General features: G+C 45.8%; 1 protein-coding gene across 2 annotated transcripts in view; it reads left to right on the top strand.

Moving 5' to 3' along the window:
* C2CD2 (C2 calcium dependent domain containing 2) overlaps positions 1–19,738 on the top strand; it is a 205,891-nt gene that overhangs the window by 15,137 nt on the left and 171,016 nt on the right. The window contains exon 2 of one of the 2 annotated variants that reach the window (XM_073617265.1): positions 3,352–4,221. In XM_073617265.1, the coding sequence (XP_073473366.1) occupies positions 3,970–4,221 (252 nt within the window). In that variant the 5' untranslated portion in view covers positions 3,352–3,969. Of the gene's footprint in view, positions 1–3,329; positions 4,222–19,738 lie in introns of both variants that reach the window. The other variant, XM_073617266.1, reaches the window with a different exon arrangement.

Raw genomic sequence — 19,738 nt, 5'->3', positions numbered from 1 at the left:
CCTCCCCCTGATACACCAGCAATGGGTCACTATTCCTCCCACTGACACCAGTGATGGGTCACCATTCCTCCCACTGACACCAGTGATGGGTCACCATTCCTCCCACTGACACCAGTGATGGGTCACCATTCCTCCCACTGACACCAGTGATGGGTCACCATTCCTCCCACTGACACCAGTGATGGGTCACCATTCCTCCCACTGACACCAGTGATGGGTCACCATTCCTCCCACTGACACCAGTGATGGGTCACAATTCCTCCCACTGACACCAGTGATGGGTCACCATTCCTCCCACTGACACCAGTGATGGGTCACCATTCCTCCCACTGACACCAGTGATGGGTCACCATTCCTCCCACTGACACCAGTGATGGGTCACCATTCCTCCCACTGACACCAGTGATGGGTCACCATTCCTCCCACTGACACCAGTGATGGGTCACCATTCCTCCCACTGACACCAGTGATGGGGCACCATTCCTCCCACCGACACCACGGATGGGGCACTATTCCTCCCCCCAATACCAAAGATGCATTGTTTGCGCCCACTGACGCCAGGACATTTTCTACTCTGAATGGCCACAGTCCGACCCCCCCCCCCCCCCCCCAAAGTCTGAAGAGCTGTAAACTGGCCCTTTGCTCATATAGTTTGGAGACCCCTGCTTAGTTGAATGTTTTTTTTATCTTGTGACACCCTTGTGTTGTCCTATTGCTACTTGGGCTCTGCGTAGCCAACTTTATTGCCATTGTTCTTGTTTTAGATGGCAACTGTTTTGTAACTTTAATGCAAAATCTTAAACACTTTAAAAAAACAAAACAAAAATAAAACAGTAATGCCCTTAATGTGCATGCATCACCTGGGTACAGGCCAGAGCATTGCCTGGAATACTCACGCGTCCCCCGGGTATAGTCCAGAGTGATGCCCTTAACGTGTAAGCGTTCCTTTTAGTACAGGCTAGACCAGCCTTTCTCAACCTTTTCTGTTTCAATAGTAATATGCTTTCAAGCAAGAGAAACAAACAAGCTTATGGCATGCCCATGCAGGAGCTCAGGTGCGCATTCAGAACAGGCTAAAACAAGGTAAACAAAACATTAAAGTGGTTGTAAAGGCTGAAGGTTTTTACCTCTTCTTTTTTTTTTTTTTTTTTTTTTTTTATGCTGGAAGGTTAAAAACATTTTGCGTGTTGCTCCCCCACACCCCCCTTTTATACCCATTTAAACTCTATCTCGATCCAGCGATGTGCATAGGAGCATCGGCTGTCCCGGGCCACTCTCTCATTGGCTGAGACAGCAGTGGGAGCCATTGGCTCCTGCTGCTGTCAATCGCATCCAGTGAGCCAATGAGAAGAGAGCAGGGGGTGGGGCCTAAGCCGCAGCTCTATGTATCTTATGGATGCATAGAGCAGGGCTCGAGAGCAAGCATGCACCAGGGCCCCCATATGGAGCGGCTTGCTATTGGGGGGGCTCTGGTCAAGAGAGAGGAGCCAGGAATGCGGGCGTAGGTCCCGAGAAGAAGAGGATCAGGGCTGCTCTGTACAAAACCGCTACACAGAGCATGTAAGTATAACCTGTTTATTTAAAAAAAAAAAAAAAACAGCAGCAGAACCTTTATTACCACTTTAACATAGCCACTGAAGTGCTAAAATGTTGCCAGCCTCCATGGCAAGTGTAAGGAGCATTCTTCCCACTGACCATCACACTAATGTATCATGTGATGATAGACTGCCCTTGAGTGCTTTCTCAAGTTTTTCAGCACAGAGGAATCCTTGAAATAATTTTCCAATCTCTGGGAACCCCTACTAAAAATACTATATCTATTACTATATCTACTAAAAATGACTACCGTATAAGCCGAGTTTTTCAGCACATTTTTTTCTTGTGCTGAAAGTACCCTCCTCGGCTTATACTTGAGTCAGGCACTTTTCTGCAGCAAAAGTCATTTTTCGAACCGACTTTGGGGCCCCGTATGTCGGGGCCACTTGGTGCTAGGAACCCCAAATGTGGTGCACAAACCCAGTGGAACGAGTACCACAACATATCCAAAGCTGGGGTTCCTAGCACCAAGTGGCCCCGAGATACGGGGCACCAAAGTCTGTTCGGAAAATGTCATTCTCTGCTGCAGAAAAGTGCTTGACATTTTCTGAACCAACTTTGTTTGAGGCCCGGTATCTCGGGACCACTTGGTCCTAGGAACCCCAGCTTTTGATATGTTGTAGTGTGCTAGTTCCACTGGGTTTGCACACCAAAGTTGGGGTTCCTAGCACTAAGTGGCCCCGAGATACGGGGCCCCAAATTTGGTCAACTGTGTCCACCTGCAGCAATGTCATTTCGGGACCCTTTGGGTCCAGAGACCCCAAATTTTGGCTGCAGCTAGGGGGCATCTAGGAACCCTTAACTACCGAGTTTGAAGTTCGGGGGACCTATGGCTGCAAATGGGCATTGTTGACCCTCTTTTCCATATACAGTAGCTGCGCATTTCTCACCCTAGGCTTATACTCGAGTCAATAAGTTTTCCCAGTTTTTTGTGGTAAAATTAGGTGGCTCGGCTTATATTCGGGTCAACTTATACTCGAGTATATACGGTATATCTGCAACTCATGATACATTAGTGTGATGGCCAGTGAGAAGAATGCTCCTTATACTTGTGGTCATTGGGAAGAATTACCCCCTTACACATAGCTAAAAAGATCAATGCTGTCAGTGGGAACTTATCAGAGAGGCAGAAATTGCTCATTGATCAAGGAACCCCTAGCAACCTCTGAAAGAAACCCTGGTTGAGAAACCCTGGGCTAGACCATTGCCCATAATGCGCATGTGTTTCCTGAGTACAAGCCAAAACGGTGCCCATAATGCACATGCTTCACCCAAACAACACCATAGCACTGCTTGTAATGCACATTCATCCCCCAAGCATAGCATCAAGCGCCGTGTGAGAATTCAGTCCCGATTGCCTGGTGTCTCCAGGTGGTTCCACACAACAAAATTTCAAGGCCTGATTATACTGCAAAGGCTGCACGGAATAATGATCTAAGATGTGCTGCTACATTTATTTCCTCCATGGGTGGTCTCATAATCCTGTAACCTTTTCTTGATTAGACCTATGCTGTTTTGTTAAGTCTTTATAAAAATTAGAGAAAATATGACCCAGACTTGGCCGCTGTTGGCTGGATCATAACAATGGTGTCCCTTTTCAGTGTTTTGTTGTGTTCCTCTCGGCACTCTGGGTGTGTACGATAAACTATCCTATGACTCATCTGCCAAAACAGATTTTGTATTGTAAACTGAACCTTGCCTAATGCTTTATTTATTTCCTATTTTATGACTAGTGTTGTGTGATGTCCATTCTAGTGTCTTCCTCTGAACCGCTACCTCTGCACCTTCACAACCTTCAAGCTACGCTCCACAGAGGGACCTGGAGGCCACCCGTGTTTTTCCTTGAAGAAGGCTTTACTTTTCCAGGGGTTGTCAACGTTTCATGGATTCTGAAACTATAAAAGGGTATCGCAGGAGAGGAAAAGTATGAGCTTGCCTGTTTCAGGGATCCACCTTGCAGCTAAAACGTGACCAAGATGACGTTCCTCCAGCAGGTCTGAGGCCAGGGACTTTTCACGACGTCTGTACCAGTTGCGATCTTTTGTCTCCTACTTTTGGCAGCACTGAGAACCAGGCATGCTAGGAAACAGCCCACTCAATCCAGCACTTGTACCGTCTTCTTCTGCTTGTTCACACCAGGAATCCCAGTCCCGCCAGAGCAGTGCTTCAGTCATCTTCTCCTGATGGGATCTGCTTCATGATCTCTTTTTAAAGAGACATCAGACATGGAACTTGTACAGCCCACCTTATTTTATTACCTTCTGCCTTGTTGAGACGGCCCATAAGGAGTTCTTCACAACTACTGGAACATATTTGCTTCTTCATGAAGATTCTTTGGTGACCTCCTTTGAGGTGTTGACTGCACACAAAGCCATGTCTTGGTTTGGAGACCCTCAGTGGCTCGGGCTGGTGACCCTGTTTGTCGCTGCTTTGGTCACGCTTGCCATTTATCTCTTCCAGAACGTTTGGGGTGGATTGTGGAGCCGCAGATGGAAATCTGGGTATTCTAGTGAGCAGAGCGAGGCGGATTCTCTGCTGTCCTGGATTTTGTCTTTGAATAGTTGGAGGAGCCAGTGGCTGAAGGCCTGGATAACTGCACTGAATGAGGAGGCCGGGAAAAGAGGGGTAAGTGCCAATGTTACTGTATAAGGCCAGTTCACTTGGGTAGAAAAGTCTGTTCATTGCCAGCATGCTGCAGAGTGGGATCCTAGCTCTCTTTGTGGAAGCAGTGGAGTTTGATTGTGATTGGAGCTATCCAGTTATCAGGGAGCTTGAATTTTACCTACCGCAGGGCTTTAAAACTCACTCGGTATAGGTTGCCTGCAGAGAGACCACTGCTTCCCCACAGTCCCACTCTGCAGCTGCTGGCTTTTCTCCTCGGCTGTGGTTGCCTTAGAAAGAAAATGAACTGGAAGATATCGGGGACTTTTTGTACTAGTGCACTTGAAATGTACAGTATTTATTTAAACTGAACAATCAAATGGGTGTTTGCTTCAGGCAGATAAACGTATGTCAGAATGAGGCTAATGTAAGTACCTGAATCTGTCTTGGTATAAGCTTCCTGTGCTCCCTAGCATAGCAGCACTTACTGGGAGAAGGAGGTGTAGCAAGAGGGGCCAAGCCATGGCGGGTTGCAGCCTTACATCTTCAGTCTGGAAAGAGTCAGTGAGCCAATGAGGAGAGAGGGGGCGGGAGCGAGCTGCGGCTCTGTGCGTGAATGGACACTCAGAGCCGCAGCTCGGGAGCGAGCCTGCTCGGGTGCCCCCATTGCTTGCTGTGGGGGCACTTGGCAGGAGGGAGGGGCCAGGAGTGCTGGCGTGGGACCCTAGAAAAGGAGGATTGGGGCTGCTAAGTGCAAAAAAACACTGCACAAGTATAACATGTTTGTTATTTAAAAAATAAATAAGTAATAATTGAAATATTACTTTCAATTTCCCGAAAGTAAATGAGGGCCTGCCAAAACAATTCATTCAATCTGTATCCAGTCATGGAAGCCCTTACACAACATAGTTGTTGGCAGATCTAATAGCGATTGTAAAATCAGATTTTTCCATATATGATCATTTTTACAATGCTCAGTCTCATCAACCTCAGTGAAGTTGGAACAGCCAAAGGGCCACCAGGCCACAGCCTGCTTTTTTTTTTTTTTTCTGCATGATAAAAGCTAAAACTAGGTTGTCATCTAAAGGGCAACCCAAAAATGTTATCGAGTGAGTGTCGGGGTTTGACTCGCCTTCCAGTTCCTTACACTGTATTCCCCTTGTCCAACCTTACTCAACCTTTTTTTACCCCCAGAGGAACCCTTTCAGGTCTCATGGAATCCTTCCAAAAACCAATTTATTGGTGGTCCTTGTAAAGAAATACCCCTTACATTGGTGGTTAGAATGACACCCGTAGAAACCGCTAAAAGATCAATGGGTTCATGTCTTGTTCTGACCCCTAAACTATATAGACATCATTAAATGGAAGGTCATTCAGCTACGGCTCAAGGAAGCCCTTGCAAACTCTGGAGGAACCCTAGGGCTCCATGGAACCCTGGTTGAGAATGGCTGCTCCATACTGCAACATTACCTTGGTGTATTGTATCTTCCTCTCCCATAAGACCAAAAGAAAGATGTCAGTTCACAGATGGACATTCTATTGTTTATCATACATCATGGAGGAGCATGACACCGGTTCTGTAGTGACTGTGACAGTTGGGTGGAGCTGATGGCATTATCTTGCAATCCTGAGCCCTAAAGTAGAAGTCCAGTCAAATACTAATTATACTTAAACATGCTCCCACACCCATTCTAAGCCCTATTCTATCTTTCCTCTAAATAAAAGATGTCTATACGTGCCTATTCTTGGGGTGCTCCGACCCGGTCACTGATAACGGCTGCAGAGTCTGGGTGGTGATGTCACCGTGCTTACTATGGGGCTGTTCCTCCTCTACACCGAAACCGGCCCTAGGAGCTGATCATGTGACCAGAACGGAGCGCCCTCAGAATAGGTAAATATAGACATCAACTACCGGGTAGATAGACTAAGGCTTAAAATGATGATGGGAGTAGGTTTAAGTATAGTTAGTGTTTGACTGGACTTCCACTTTTAATGCTCATCTCCAGTGCTTCCCTGTTGGTCAATGAATTTACCCATCATATCTATGAACCACTAATGAGGAATTGGAGGCAGGAGGTGGTGGGCCAGATCTCTTGACCCCAGTAGTTCCTGGAGACCTCCATAATAGATTGCTTAGTCTCTATCGACTGATGTGGCTACCTGCAAGATACAGGGACAGCCTTCGGCTCGGTTCACACTGCTGCGACATGGGATCTGAATTGTGAGACCCCAAGTCGCATGACATGCTACATTCCATTTTCTTTTCTTACGAAAGCCATCTTAACTGATGCTACACTCCGACTTTAGAAAAGGTGTCTACACTACTTTGGTCTGACTTGGGTGTGATTTTAGCCCTTGTACAGGCTTTTAAATAGCATCCAAGTTGGATAAAGCCAGAAAGAAGTCACAGGGCAGTGTGAACCAAGCCTTACTCCACCATGGTCTTGCGGAACCCTCAGGCTCTTGCTGAGGTTGATTGAGAAGTGAGCAATGTTGAATTGATCTCCTACCAACACTGACCAATGTATGGGTGCACTTCTGGGCACCACATAGAACTTATTTTCTATCATGTATTTGTTTAATTTCAAGATTATTACCAAAAATGTTGAGGGATGGAATTGGAGGATGTAAAAATGATCTACCCAGGGTGTCAAATATGCTTGGTGTGACTTATTTATTCTAGTATCTTAAAAACAGTTCTACAATTTTTAGTGATCACGCTCATCTACTGGGACCTGCTTGTACCATTATTTTTAGCAGGGGTTCCCTGAAACCTGAAAAAATGTCAAGGGTTCCTCCTGGATAAAAAGGTTCTTTAGATCTTTCCTCCTAGTATCTTGGTGCTTTTTGGTTTTCACGTCTGACAAGTTTACAAGATTTAACGTGAACAGAGGCTTAGAGAATTAAGGATGTGAGTCATTGGATATGCTGGCTGGCTTTTCATTCATCACAAAGACGTTCGTACAATGTTTGATTACTAAGAAGTCTTGGAGAAGGCTTTCTGAGTTGGGCCAGCGGCCCTTTTTAGCAGCCAGGAGAATGGAAGTGGGTCATTTATTTGTAGAGTCAGAATGTTGATCTGATTGTCCTACGAGACAAGGCCATTGTCTTAGAGAATTATCTTGGTGCCAGTGTCTTTACAGTAGAAAAATTTAAAGCAGTATATTATTATACAGGATTTATATAGTGCCAAAAGTTTGCGCAGCGCTTTACAAAATGAGGACAGACAGTACAATTGCAATACAATTCAATACAGGAGGAATCAGAGGGCCCTGCTCGTTGGAGCTTACAATCTAGAAGGGAGGGTCAAGTGATACAAAAGGTAAGAACTGTGGGGGATGAACTAATGGAGAAAATGCTTTTGGTAATATGGGTAGTATAGGCTTCTCTGAAAGAGGAGGGTTTTCAGGGATCGTCTAAAAGCGAATGGAGTAGGAGATAATCGGACAGATTGGGGTAGAGAGTTCCATAGGATTGGAGAAGCTCGGGAGAAGTCCTGGAGAGGTGAGCATGGGAGGAGGTGATGAGGGAGCTAGAGAGCAGGAGGTCTTGCGAGGAGCAAAGAATGAGTAGGTTGGTATTTTGAGTAGGGCTGGGGAAAAAATCGCTTTAAATCTTGAATCAAGTTGAGAGGTCAAAACGATTCAAAATTTAAGCAAACCGATTCTTTTTTTTAGATATTTTTTTTTTTTTTTTTCACCGTGCCGATCCTGAGGAGCTACGGGCATGAGTTTTTAGGAGAGCCCGCGGCTTCGGCCTTGTCCGCGAGGTCGTACGTCGCAGACTAGGCCAAAGCCGCGGCCTTGCCTAAAAAAAAAAAAAAAACCGTATGCCCGCAGCTCCTCAGGACCGGCGCGGTGTCTAAAAAAAAAAAAAAAAAAAAAAACTTGTGAATCGAGTTTTTTTTTTTAAAGAAAATCTCCCAGCCCTAATTTTGAGACTAGGCTAGTGATGTAGCTGGGGGCTAAATTGTGGATGGCTTTGTAAGTAGTTGTCAGTATTTTGAATTTAATTCATTGGGTGAGTGGAAGCCAATGGAGGGATTGACAGATAGGAGTAGCAGACGCTGAGCGGTTGGTAAGGTGGATGAGTCTGGCAGCAGCATTCATAATGGATTGAAGGGTGAATAGACTATATAGAGCAAGGGTCTCGAACCGGCAGCCCTCCAGCTGTTGTGGAACTACAAGTCCCATCATGCTTCTGCCTGTGGGAGCTATGCTTGTAACTGTCAGCCTTGCATAGCCTCATGGGACAGCTGGAGGGCCGCCAGTTTGAGACCCCCTGATGTAGAGGTAAGCCAATGAGGAGGGAGTTGCAAACCCATTATATTGCAGATTACCGATTATTGGATGTGATGGCTGCATTCGTTTTTCTTTTCTTCAGCTTTTTCCGCTCCTGTTATCACATGGTGATCTGGTAGTAACGCCACCTCCTGTATTAATGACTCAACTCTGGATGGTGGAACACAGGGGGCACAGCAGACATCACCATTGTCAGTCTGGGGGGAGAGTAGTGTTAAATGTATTAGCAGATCATTTAAATACACTATTTCAAGCCAAATTCCAGCTTATAATTTATAATCGGTTACAGCATTTTTATTTATTTATTTTTTTCCTTTTTGGATGAAGGTTCGGCATGAATAAATAAAAGCTGATCGTTGTAATCACCCCTGTCAGTGTTAGGCCTCATGCACACTGGTTTATTGTAAAATGCAGCATTAAAAACTCACCTAAGCTGCGTTTTTTTTTTTTTTTGTTTTTTATTAAACCAGTTTAGTAGCGTTTTGGTGTTTGGGCGTTTTATTTAATCGGCCAGAATTTGAATTTATCCTGGCTATGGAAATAAATAAACGCTCCTACTGTTTAGGCCTCATGTACACTGCTGCTTCTAAACGGATGTTTAGAGGCAGTTGGACACTTTTTTTCAGCTGCCCCTGAACTCATCCAATGTTATCCTATGTGTACATGTACACAGGTTCATTTAATGTCGTATTTAGGCAATTGCGTTTTTATAGGCCTTTTTTTTTTTTTTTTTTAAGGCAAAAAAAAAATGAGTTCAGACGCCGAAAGTTTCCGACGACAAACGCGGTAACCCGTGTTTAGCCGCATTTTGTTTATGGGCATTTTTCATTTTTGGCCATTTAAAAAAAAAAAAAAAAAATGTATTTTATTTAAAAACGCTTCTAAACGCAAACGCGGTAAAACTAACGTTTTAAATGTGGGTTGCTATCTGTCAAGTTAAATCGTTCAGGAGAGGTTGTAAAAACGTCCCATGTAGATAAAGCCTTAGGTGTTTTTAGCAGCGCCAAGCGTTTTTTTTCTGCCAAAACTCTGCCTCTCCTGGACGCCATGGCAGAGGTTTTCTTTCCTGCCTCTAAACTCTCCTTCCACTAAATGCTGCCAAAGGTCTATGTGTGCATGGATACATAGGATAACATGCAGGGGAGTTTAGAGGCAGGAAAAAAAAAAATGCCTTACGCCCCTTGGAGCAGCTGCAAAAATGTCCTGTGTGCATGAGGGATTAAATGGTTTGTCTCAACCGTGTAAACTGATACATTCTGCTAGAGAGCTAGTGTTTTTGAAAAACAACAGGCTGGCTGGTTCACCAGATAAACAGAAGAAAGAAAGACTAAAAAAAAATGAAAACAAATGCAGCCATCACATTGGTAAGCTGCAATTTAATAATGTTTGCTCTTGGCTTTAATATTGTGGCGGTAAAATCCTGGAATTCTGCTTTAGCCCCTGACTGCGGGAATGAAATTGTGCGAGTTCAGCTGATCTCGCACAATTTAATTCCCGCATGTAAGTCCCGACTTCGGGGGGGGGGCGATTTCAGAGACATCTGTGCGGGTTTCTGCATAGAGGTCAATGGAAATCGCACCCCAAAATCTCCAAAAGCAGTACAGAAACTACTTTTGGGAATCGGTGCGGCACCGCAAATGCAGCATTGACGCTATACTTTTGGCGCTATTTTGGGACCATTCACATTTATACAGCGATCAGTGCGATTAAAAATGCATCAATTACTGTGTAAATGTGACTGGCAGTGAAGGGGTTAACCACTAGGGGGCGCTGTAGGGGTTAAGTGTGTCCTAGGGAGTGATTCTAACTGTGGGGGGGGAGGGGCTATGTGTGACACGACACTGATCACCGCTCCCGATTACAGGGAGCTGTGATCAGTGTCCTGTCACTAGGCAGAACGGGGAAATGCTTGTTTACATCAGCATTTCCCCGTTTTTCCTCTCTGTGAGACGATCACGGGTATCCCCGCGGACACTGAGTCTAGGGGACCCGCGATCACACTCACGGAGTTCGCGGCGGGTTTACCGCTTCTTAAAGGGCAATGTACAGGTACATTTAATCTTCCTGTGCATGCCCTTCTGCTGACGTATATTGGCGTGAGCCAATCGGCAAACCGTTAAAGGGGTTGTAAACCCTCGTGTTTTTTGACCTTAATGGATTCTATCCATTAACCACTTGAGCCCCGGACCATTATGCTGCCTAAGGACCAGAGGTCTTTTTCCAATTTGGCACTGCGTCGCTTTAACTGCTAATTGCGCGGTCATGCAATGCTGTACCCAAACGAAATTTACGTCCTTTTCTTCCCACAAATAGAGCTTTCTTTTGATGGTATTTGATCACCTCTGCGGTTTTTATTTTTTGCGCTATAAACGGAAAAAGACCGAAAATTTTGAAAAAAAATGATATTTTCTACTTTTTGTTATAAAAAAAATCCAATAAACGAAATTTTAGTCATACATTTAGGCCAAAATGTATTCGGCCACATGTCTTTGGTAAAAAAAATGTCAATAAGCGTATATTTATTGGTTTACGCAAAAGTTATAGCGTCTACAAACTAGGGTACATTTTCTGTAATTTACACAGCTTTTAGTTTATGACTGCCTATGTCATTTCTTGAGGTGCTAAAATGGCAGGGCAGTACAAAACCCCCCCAAGTGACCCCATTTTGGAAAGTAGACACCCCAAGGAAATTGCTGAGAGGCATGTTGAACCCATTGAATATTTATTTTTTTTGTCCCAAGTGATTGAATAATGACAAAAAAAAAAAAAAAATATTTACAAAAAGTTGTCACTAAATGATATATTGCTCACACAGGCCATGGGCCTATGTGGAATTGCACCCCAAAATACATTCAGCTGCTTCTCCTGAGTACGGGGATACCACATGTGTGGGACTTTTTGGGAGCTTAGCCGCGTACGGGGCCCCGAAAACCAATCACCGCCTTCAGGATTTCTAAGGGTGTAAATTTTTGATTTTACTCCTCACTACCTATCACAGTTTCGGAGGCCATGGAATGCCCAGGTGGCACAAAACCCCCCAAAATGACCCCATTTTGGAAAGTAGACACCCCAAGCTATTTGCTGAGAGGCATGTTGAGTTCATGGAATATTTTATATTTTGCCACAAGTTGTGGGAAAGTGACACTTTTTTTTTTTTTTTTTTTTTTTTGCATAAAGTTGTCACTAAATGATATATTGCTCACACAGGCCATGGGCATATGTGGAATTGCACCCCAAAATACATTTAGCTGCTTCTCCTGAGTATGGGGATACCACATGTGTGGGACTTTTTGGGAGCCTAGCCGCATACGGGGCCCCAAAATCCAATCGCCGCCTTCAGGATTTCTAAGGGTGTAAATTTTTGATTTCACTCTTCACTGCCTATCACAGTTTCGGAGGCCATGGAATGCCCAGGTGGCACAAACCCCCCCCCAAATGACCCCATTTTGGAAAGTAGACACCCCAAGCTATTTGCTGAGAGGCATGGTGAGTATTTTGCAGACCTCATTTGTTTTTGAAAATGAAGAAAGACAAGAAAAAACATTTTTTTTTTCTTTTTTCAATTTTCAAAACTTTGTGACAAAAAGTGAGGTCTGCAAAATACTCACTATACCTCTCAGCAAATAGCTTGGGGTGTCTACTTTCCAAAATGGGGTCATTTGGGGGGGTTTTGTGCCACCTGGGCTTTCCATGGCCTCCGAAACTGTGATAGGCAGTGAAGAGTGAAATCAAAAATTCACGCCCTTAGAAATCCTGAAGGCGGTGCTTGGTTTTCGGGGTCCCGTACGCGGCTAGGCTCCCAAAAAGTCTCACACATGTGGTATCCCCGTACTCAGGAGAAGCAGCAGAATGTATTTTGGGGTGTAATTTCACATATTCCCATGGCATGTTTGAGCAATATATCATTTAGTGACAACTTTGTGCAAAAAAAAAAAAAAAAAATGTGTCTCTTTCCCGCAACTTGTGTCGCAATATAAAATATTCCATGGACTCGACATGCCTCTCAGCAAATAGCTTGGGGTGTCTACTTTCCAAAATGGGGTCATTTGGGGGGGTTTTGAACTGTCCTGGCATTTTATGCACAACATTTAGAAGCTTATGTCACACATCACCCACTCTTCTAACCACTTGAAGACAAAGCCCTTTCTGACACTTATTGTTTACATGAAAAAGTTATTTTTTTTTTGCAAAAAAATTACTTTGAACCCCCAAACATTATATATTTTTTTTAAAGCAAATGCCCTACAGATTAAAATGGTGGGTGTTTCATTTTTTTTTTCACACAGTATTTGCGCAGCGATTTTTCAAACGCATTTTTTTGGGAAAAAACACACTTTTTTAAATTTTAATGCACTAAAACACACTATATTGCCCAAATGTTTGATGAAATAAAAAAGATGATCTTAGGCCGAGTACATGGATACCAAACATGACATGCTTTAAAATTGCGCACAAACGTGCAGTGGCAACAAAATAAATACATTTTTAAAAGCCTTTAAAAGCCTTTACAGGTTACCACTTTAGATCTACAGAGGAGGTCTACTGCAAAAATTACTGCCCTCGATCTGACCTTCGCGGTGATACCTCACATGCATGGTGCAATTGCTGTTTACGTTTGACGACAGACCGCCGATTGCGTTCGCCTTAGCGCGACAGCAGGGGGCGACAGGGGTGCTTTTTTTTTTTTTTTTTTTTTTTTCTTTATTATTTTTCTGCTTTTTTTATCTTATTTTTAAACTGTTCCTCTCATATTTTTTTTTTTTAATCATTTTTATTGTTATCTCGGGGAATGTAAATATCCCCTATGATAGCAATAGGTAGTGACAGGTACTCTTTTTTGAAAAAATTGGGGTCTATTAGACCCTAGATCTCTCCTCTGCCCTCAAAGCATCTGACCATACCAAGTTCGGTGTGATAAAATGCTTCCCCAATTTCCCAATGGCGCTATTTACATCCGGCGAAATCTAAGTCATAAAATGCTCGTAGCTTCCGGTTTCTTAGGCCATAGAGATGTTTGGAGCCACTCTGGTCTCTGATCAGCTCTATGGTCAGCTGGCTGAATCACCGGCTGCATTCTCAGGTTCCCTGTTGAGACAGGAGAGCCAGAGAAAAACACGGAAGACGGTGGTGGGGGGGGGGGGCATTCCCTCCCACGGCTTGTAAAAGCAGTCTAGAGGCTAATTAGCCGCTAGGATTGCTTTTACATGAAAGCCGACCGCTGGCTGAAAAGAATGATACCAAGATGATACCTAAATCTGCAGGCATCATTCTGGTATAACCACTCAAAGTCGTGAATGGCGTACCTGAAGACAAAAAAATGGTTAACAATAAAGCACAGTAAATGGTAAAGTATAAAAAATTGCATACCTGAAAAGCAAACATGATAAAACATAATAACAATAAAACATTGCAGAATAGAATACAGTAAAAAAGAGCAGAACAATAGAGAGAGAATAGAGAGAGAGAGAACAATAAAACGACAACTATTTTTTTTTATTTTATATATATATATTTTTTTTTTTGACACTTTTTTTGTAACTAACTTTTATAACGGTAACCGGTTCCAGGTTCGGGTCTCTCAAAATGCGATGACATCTTGGGAGACCCTGTGAAAGTGTGCCTAGTCTGTGCAATGCTGTACCCTACGCTAATACTCAACTAGTGAATGGTAGCGTTCAAAACATTCACCAATGCAAAGACCAGGATTGTCAGGACAGGAGGGACAATAATAGCGGGTGTCACGCCTATATCCGCGCTTGCTGCAGACACGACATCTTTTTTGGGGGGGGTTCGTTGGGTAGGGGTACTCGGGAGGACATAAAGAAAATGCCTCTCATGCAGCCGACTGCATTTGGTTGGGGATGTGAATGGGGGAAGTACGGGCGCTGCAGAAGTGGTGGGTTCCCAATTAGGATTGGCGAATGCAGCAGGAAGGGCACTATGGGCACGACGGGCCTGTGTTTGTCTTCTTGGTGGCAGCGGGACACTACTTGTGCTTGCCACCTCACCAGCTTGAACTGCACTTATGGGACTCGCCACGTCACCACGTGTTACTGCAGTGCTGGTTTGACTACGACCGGGGTGTACTAGGCCGCTGGCGCTTGCCAGTTCACCAAAACGCTACCAAAAAAACTGTTAGCGATCGCAGGGATCAGGCCTGACTCTGCGAACGCTGCAGTTATGCGTTTAGTGTTTTGTAAGTGTCAGTGATCGATCGATACTGCACTTGGGTGGGCTGGGCTGGGCCGGGCGGAGGGGCAAAACACAGGTGCTAGCAGGTATCTGGGCTGATCCCGCTAACACTGCGTTTTTGGGAACCCTAAACTGCTGGGGACGCTAGTATAGATCTGATCGGATCAGATATTGATCCGTTCAGATACTATACCAGTAAGGGAGGTGTATGCTGCGTGCGTGGGTGTTAGCGGTACTGGCGCTAACCTGACGCTGCCTGGGGCTGGTGCTTGCCAGTTCACCAAAATGCTACCAAAAAAACTGTTAGCGATCGCAGGGATCAGGCCTGACTCTGCGAACGCTGCAGTTATGCGTTTAGTGTTTTGTAAGGGACAGTGATCGATCGATACTGCACTTGGGTGGGCTGGGCTGGGCCGGGCGGAGGGGCAAAACACAGGTGCTAGCAGGTATCTGGGCTGATCCCGCTAACACTGCGTTTTTGGGAACCCTAAACTGCTGGGGACGCTAGTATAGATCTGATCGGATCAGATATTGATCCGTTCAGATACTATACCAGTAAGGGAGGTGTATGCTGCGTGCGTGGGTGTTAGCGGTACTGGCGCTAACCTGACGCTGCCTGGGGCTGGTGCTTGCCAGTTCACCAAAATGCTACCAAAAAAACTGTTAGCGATCGCAGGGATCAGGCCTGACTCTGCGAACGCTGCAGTTATGCGTTTAGTGTTTTGTAAGGGACAGTGATCGATCGATACTGCACTTGGGTGGGCTGGGCTGGGCCGGGCGGAGGGGCAAAACGCAGGTGCTAGCAGGTATCTGGGCTGATCCCGCTAACACTGCGTTTTTGGGAACCCTAAACTGCTGGGAACGCTAGTATAGATCTGATCGGATATTGATCCGATCAGATACTATACCACTAAGGGAGGTGTACGGTGCGTGCGTGGGTGTTAGCGCTACTGGCGCTAACCTGACGCTGCCTGGTGCTTGCTTGCCAGTTCACCAAAATGCTACCAAAAAAACTTTTAGTGATCGCAGGGATCAGGCCTGACTCTGCGAACGCTGCAGTTATGCGTTTAGTGTTTTGTAAGTGACAGTGATCGATCGATACTGCACTTGGGTGGGCCGGGCGGAGGGGCAAAACGCAGGTGCTAGCGGGTATCTGGGCTAATCCCGCTAACACTGCGTTTTTGGGAACCCTAAACTGCTGGGGACGCTAGGATAGATCTGATCGGATCAGATATTGATCCGTTCAGATACTATACCACTAAGGGAGGCGTATGCTGCGTGCGTGGGTGTTAGTGGTACTGGCGCTAATCTGACGCTGCCTGGGGCGATGCATATCACCGCCGGGCGATCAGGGGGCTAAACCTTTATTCGGTAATAAACGGCGGGTGCCCTGACACTATAAAAAATAAACGAACTAACCAGCGTCACCCGTAACGTTTATACGGTGATCAGTGGTGAAAGGGTTAACTAGGGGGCAATCAAGGGGTTAAAACATTTATTAGGTAGTATATGGGGGTCCCTGTCGCTATAAAACGCTGACGGCGAACCTTAATATTTAGGTCCCTAACTAGCGTCACCAGCGACACTAATACAGCGATCAGAAAAATGATCGCTTAGCAACACTGGTGACAGGGGGTGATCAAGGGGTTAAAACTTTATTAGGGGGGGTTAGGGGGGTATCCTAGACCTAAAGGGGGGTAATACTCACTGTCCCAACACTGTAACTGTCACAAACTGACACTATGCAGTAATCAGAAAAAAAAAAAAAAAAAAAAAAACCTGCTGGTGTCAGTTTGTGACAGGGGGGGGGGGGGTGATTGGGGGGGGATCGGGGTGTTTTGTGTGCCTGGCATGTTCTACTGTGTGTGTAGTGTGTTGTGCACTCACATACCTGTCTTCTCCCCTCGGCGCTGGAACGGAATACCGAGCCGAGGGGAGATGACATCATTTCCTTTGCTGCTGTTTAGCATACAGCAGCAAAGGAATGTTCCCATTGGCCGGCGGCGATCGCGAGGGGGGGCCACGAACGGATGGCCTCCCCCTCACCTCCGATCGCCGGGGAACAGAACGGGACAGAACGGGACCGCCTCCGATCGGACCCCCCACCCGCGGAAGGCAAATCACGTACATGTACGTGATTTTGCCTGCCCGTGCTGCCTTGCCGACGTAAATCGGCGTTAGGCGGTCCTTAAGTGGTTAAGGTAAAAAAAACACCTGGCAGTCACCGCTTCCCCCCAGCCCCCCCCCCCCCCCGTTTTACTTACCTGAGCCCCTTCATCTCTTCGGCGGGAACGTGCTCTCCCTCTCTTCATGGGGTCTTGGCTCTTGATTGGATAGATTAAAGGGGTTGTAAAGGTAATTTTTTATTTTTTTTTTAAATCACAAACATGTTATACTTACCTTCACTGTGCAGCTCGTTCTGCACAGAGTGGCCCCGAACCTGGTCTTCTGGGGTCCCTCGGCGGCTGTTTCAGCTCCTCCCCACAAGAACTAACCACCTTAATGCGAGCTCTCTCACATGGTTGTTAGTTATTGCGGGCGCTCTCCCCTGATACAGCCGGCGGCTATAGCCGCTTGCTGTATCGCTCGGCCCCGCCCCCCGGTGCACCGCATCATTGGATGTGATTGACAGCAGCGCGAGCCAATGGCTGCGCTGCTTTCAATCCATCCACTGTAGCCAATCAGCGACCAGGCTAAGCAGCGAGCGGCTGAGTTTCGAGGTGTCAGGTAAGTAAAACGGGGGGGCTGGGGGCGGTATTGTCAAAAGTTTTTTCACCTTAATGCATAGAATGCATTAAGGTGAAAAAATGTATACCTTTACAACCCCTTTAATAGCAGCACAGCCATTGGCTCTCGCTGCTGTCAATTAAATCCAATGATGCAGGTGCCAGGGGGCGGGGCCGAGTCCGGCATTCGTGTTTGTGGACACAAATGCTGGACTTGGGAGCGCGCCCACAAGGTAACCCCCCCGGGAGAGCACTTCTCCTAGGAGGTTATCTAATGTGGGGAGGAGCCACGAGAGCTGCCGGGGGGCCCCAGAAGTTGAGCTTTGGGGCCACTCTGTGCAAAATGAGCTGCACAGTGGAGGCAAGTATGACATGTTTGTTATTTAAATAAAAAACGATCCGCTACAATCGCTTTAATGCATTCTATGCAATAAGTTAAAAAAAACTTCTGTGTGCAGCAGCCCCCCTAATATTTAGCTAAACCCCATCTCTGTCCAGCGATGTCCACGAGTGTCTCGGCTGTCCGAGGCCTTTTCTCCTGATTGGCTGAGACACAGCAGCAGCACCGTTGGATCCTGCTGCTGTCAATCATAGTCAGTCAGCCAATCAGGGGAGAGGGCCACAGCTCTGTGTCTGAATGGACACAGGGAGCTGTGACTCGGCTCCGGTGCCCCCCATAGCAAGCTGCTTGCTGTTTGGGGCACTTAACAGGAGGGAGGGGCCAAGGAGCACAGAAGAGGGACCTGAGAAAAGGAGGATCCTGGCTGCTTTGTACAAAAACCCCATGTATGTTATTTTTATCGAAAAAAAAACACTTGCAATCACTTTTAACCACTTTCCAACTGCAATACGTATTTATACATTGAGGTTTGCAAGTGGTTTACCGGGATTATGGCTGAAGATATCAGCCATAACGCTGGTACTGTTTTTTTTTTTTTTTTTGTTTTTTTGTCGCCGGTGGCTGACTTTCTCGTGAAACCGGTCCGAGCAGCTCATGTGCCGATGGTGTCTTGACATGCGTTTGAAACAGATATCAAGCACGAATCAGCACATTCCCATTGACAACAATAGTGTTTGTATGGATGCTCATTCTGAGGCTGTGTCTGACCTCATTTGTTGTGCGTTGTGATTCTGGATGCAGCATGGCCCATTGGATATACATTGGAAATGCAGGAAAAGCTTGTTGGAGCATTTTTATGTTCTGACACAAAAAAATGAGTTTGACAGCAATGCCGGTCTATAGGAACTCTTCTTGTGGACTCAAAATAGAAGCCAACTGTCATGGTTGGCCCCATAATGGTCATTAATGGATGATTTTAAAGGGCAATATAGCTTTAGTGAAGTTGTCCTTTTTAATAAATCCACTCCCTGAGTGCAGCCCACCTCGGATAAAACCTTTACCCCCTAATCCAGCGGCCTTCCACCATGTTCCTTCACCTACGGTACATGTGCATGGCCTCATGCTTTTCTATGGGTAAAGTAGGGCTTGGCCTTGAATTGCCATGCTGTTTGGAACACCTTTGGACTGAAGCCTGACCTTTGGACTGAAGCCTGGCCTTCGCCCCGTCATACGATCCCTGGAGACGCTGTGTCTCGATCAAGTAGTCTGGAAAGATGAAAAGTTTGCCTTCCCATGACGGAGTTTACCTTGCAGTCTTGCCTCCCTGAGAACCAGATCCCAGTGGGTAAGCCTTACTTAATGTGGGCCTCCATTGGTCCCCTGGAGTATGGATTATACTTGGGAATAAATGGAGTCCACGACGTGCATACACAGTATTAACAGGAGCCAGCCAGAACCTTGTTGGAGGAAAAATTGATGGTTTGGGTAGAAAGGTAAATATCATTCTAAGTGGCCTGCACTCAGGGTTTGGAGGGGAGCCACTAAAGATAAAGTTGCCCCTTAAATGCATAGACAACCCTTTGAGACAATGTTCTATGTTTCACCAATGTTTAGGGTGGTTGCATCCAGCATTCCCCTTACCATATGCACCACTTCATTTTCCTAAATCACAGGGTGCATCTTCTTACAGCATTCTTTTTGGATTTAGTGTGGCTGTCCGTGGCTCTGCCGCCACACCTGCATCAGCAAGGTTTTAGAATCGTGAATGGCAGATACCACAAGTCTTGTGTGCCATCACAACAGAACGCGCTGGCTGCAGGGTTGTGATATCATTGCAGTTGCACTTCCTCCAGCCTTATAGCAGAAGGGCCGCTGTACTGGCCCAGGTAATGCCCCAAATTCTCACCTAAATTTCTGGTCACGTAATACACTGCATCTTGAGTCTTCTCTTTTTTAGACTGTAGAGTAAGAGGGTCCCTTCT

This window comes from Aquarana catesbeiana, linkage group LG02 (genome assembly GCF_042186555.1).
Source record: "Aquarana catesbeiana isolate 2022-GZ linkage group LG02, ASM4218655v1, whole genome shotgun sequence".
Classification (NCBI taxonomy): Eukaryota; Metazoa; Chordata; class Amphibia; order Anura; family Ranidae; genus Aquarana; species Aquarana catesbeiana.
Note: the sequence above shows the minus strand (reverse complement) of the source record. Positions and strands in the feature narration are given on the sequence as shown.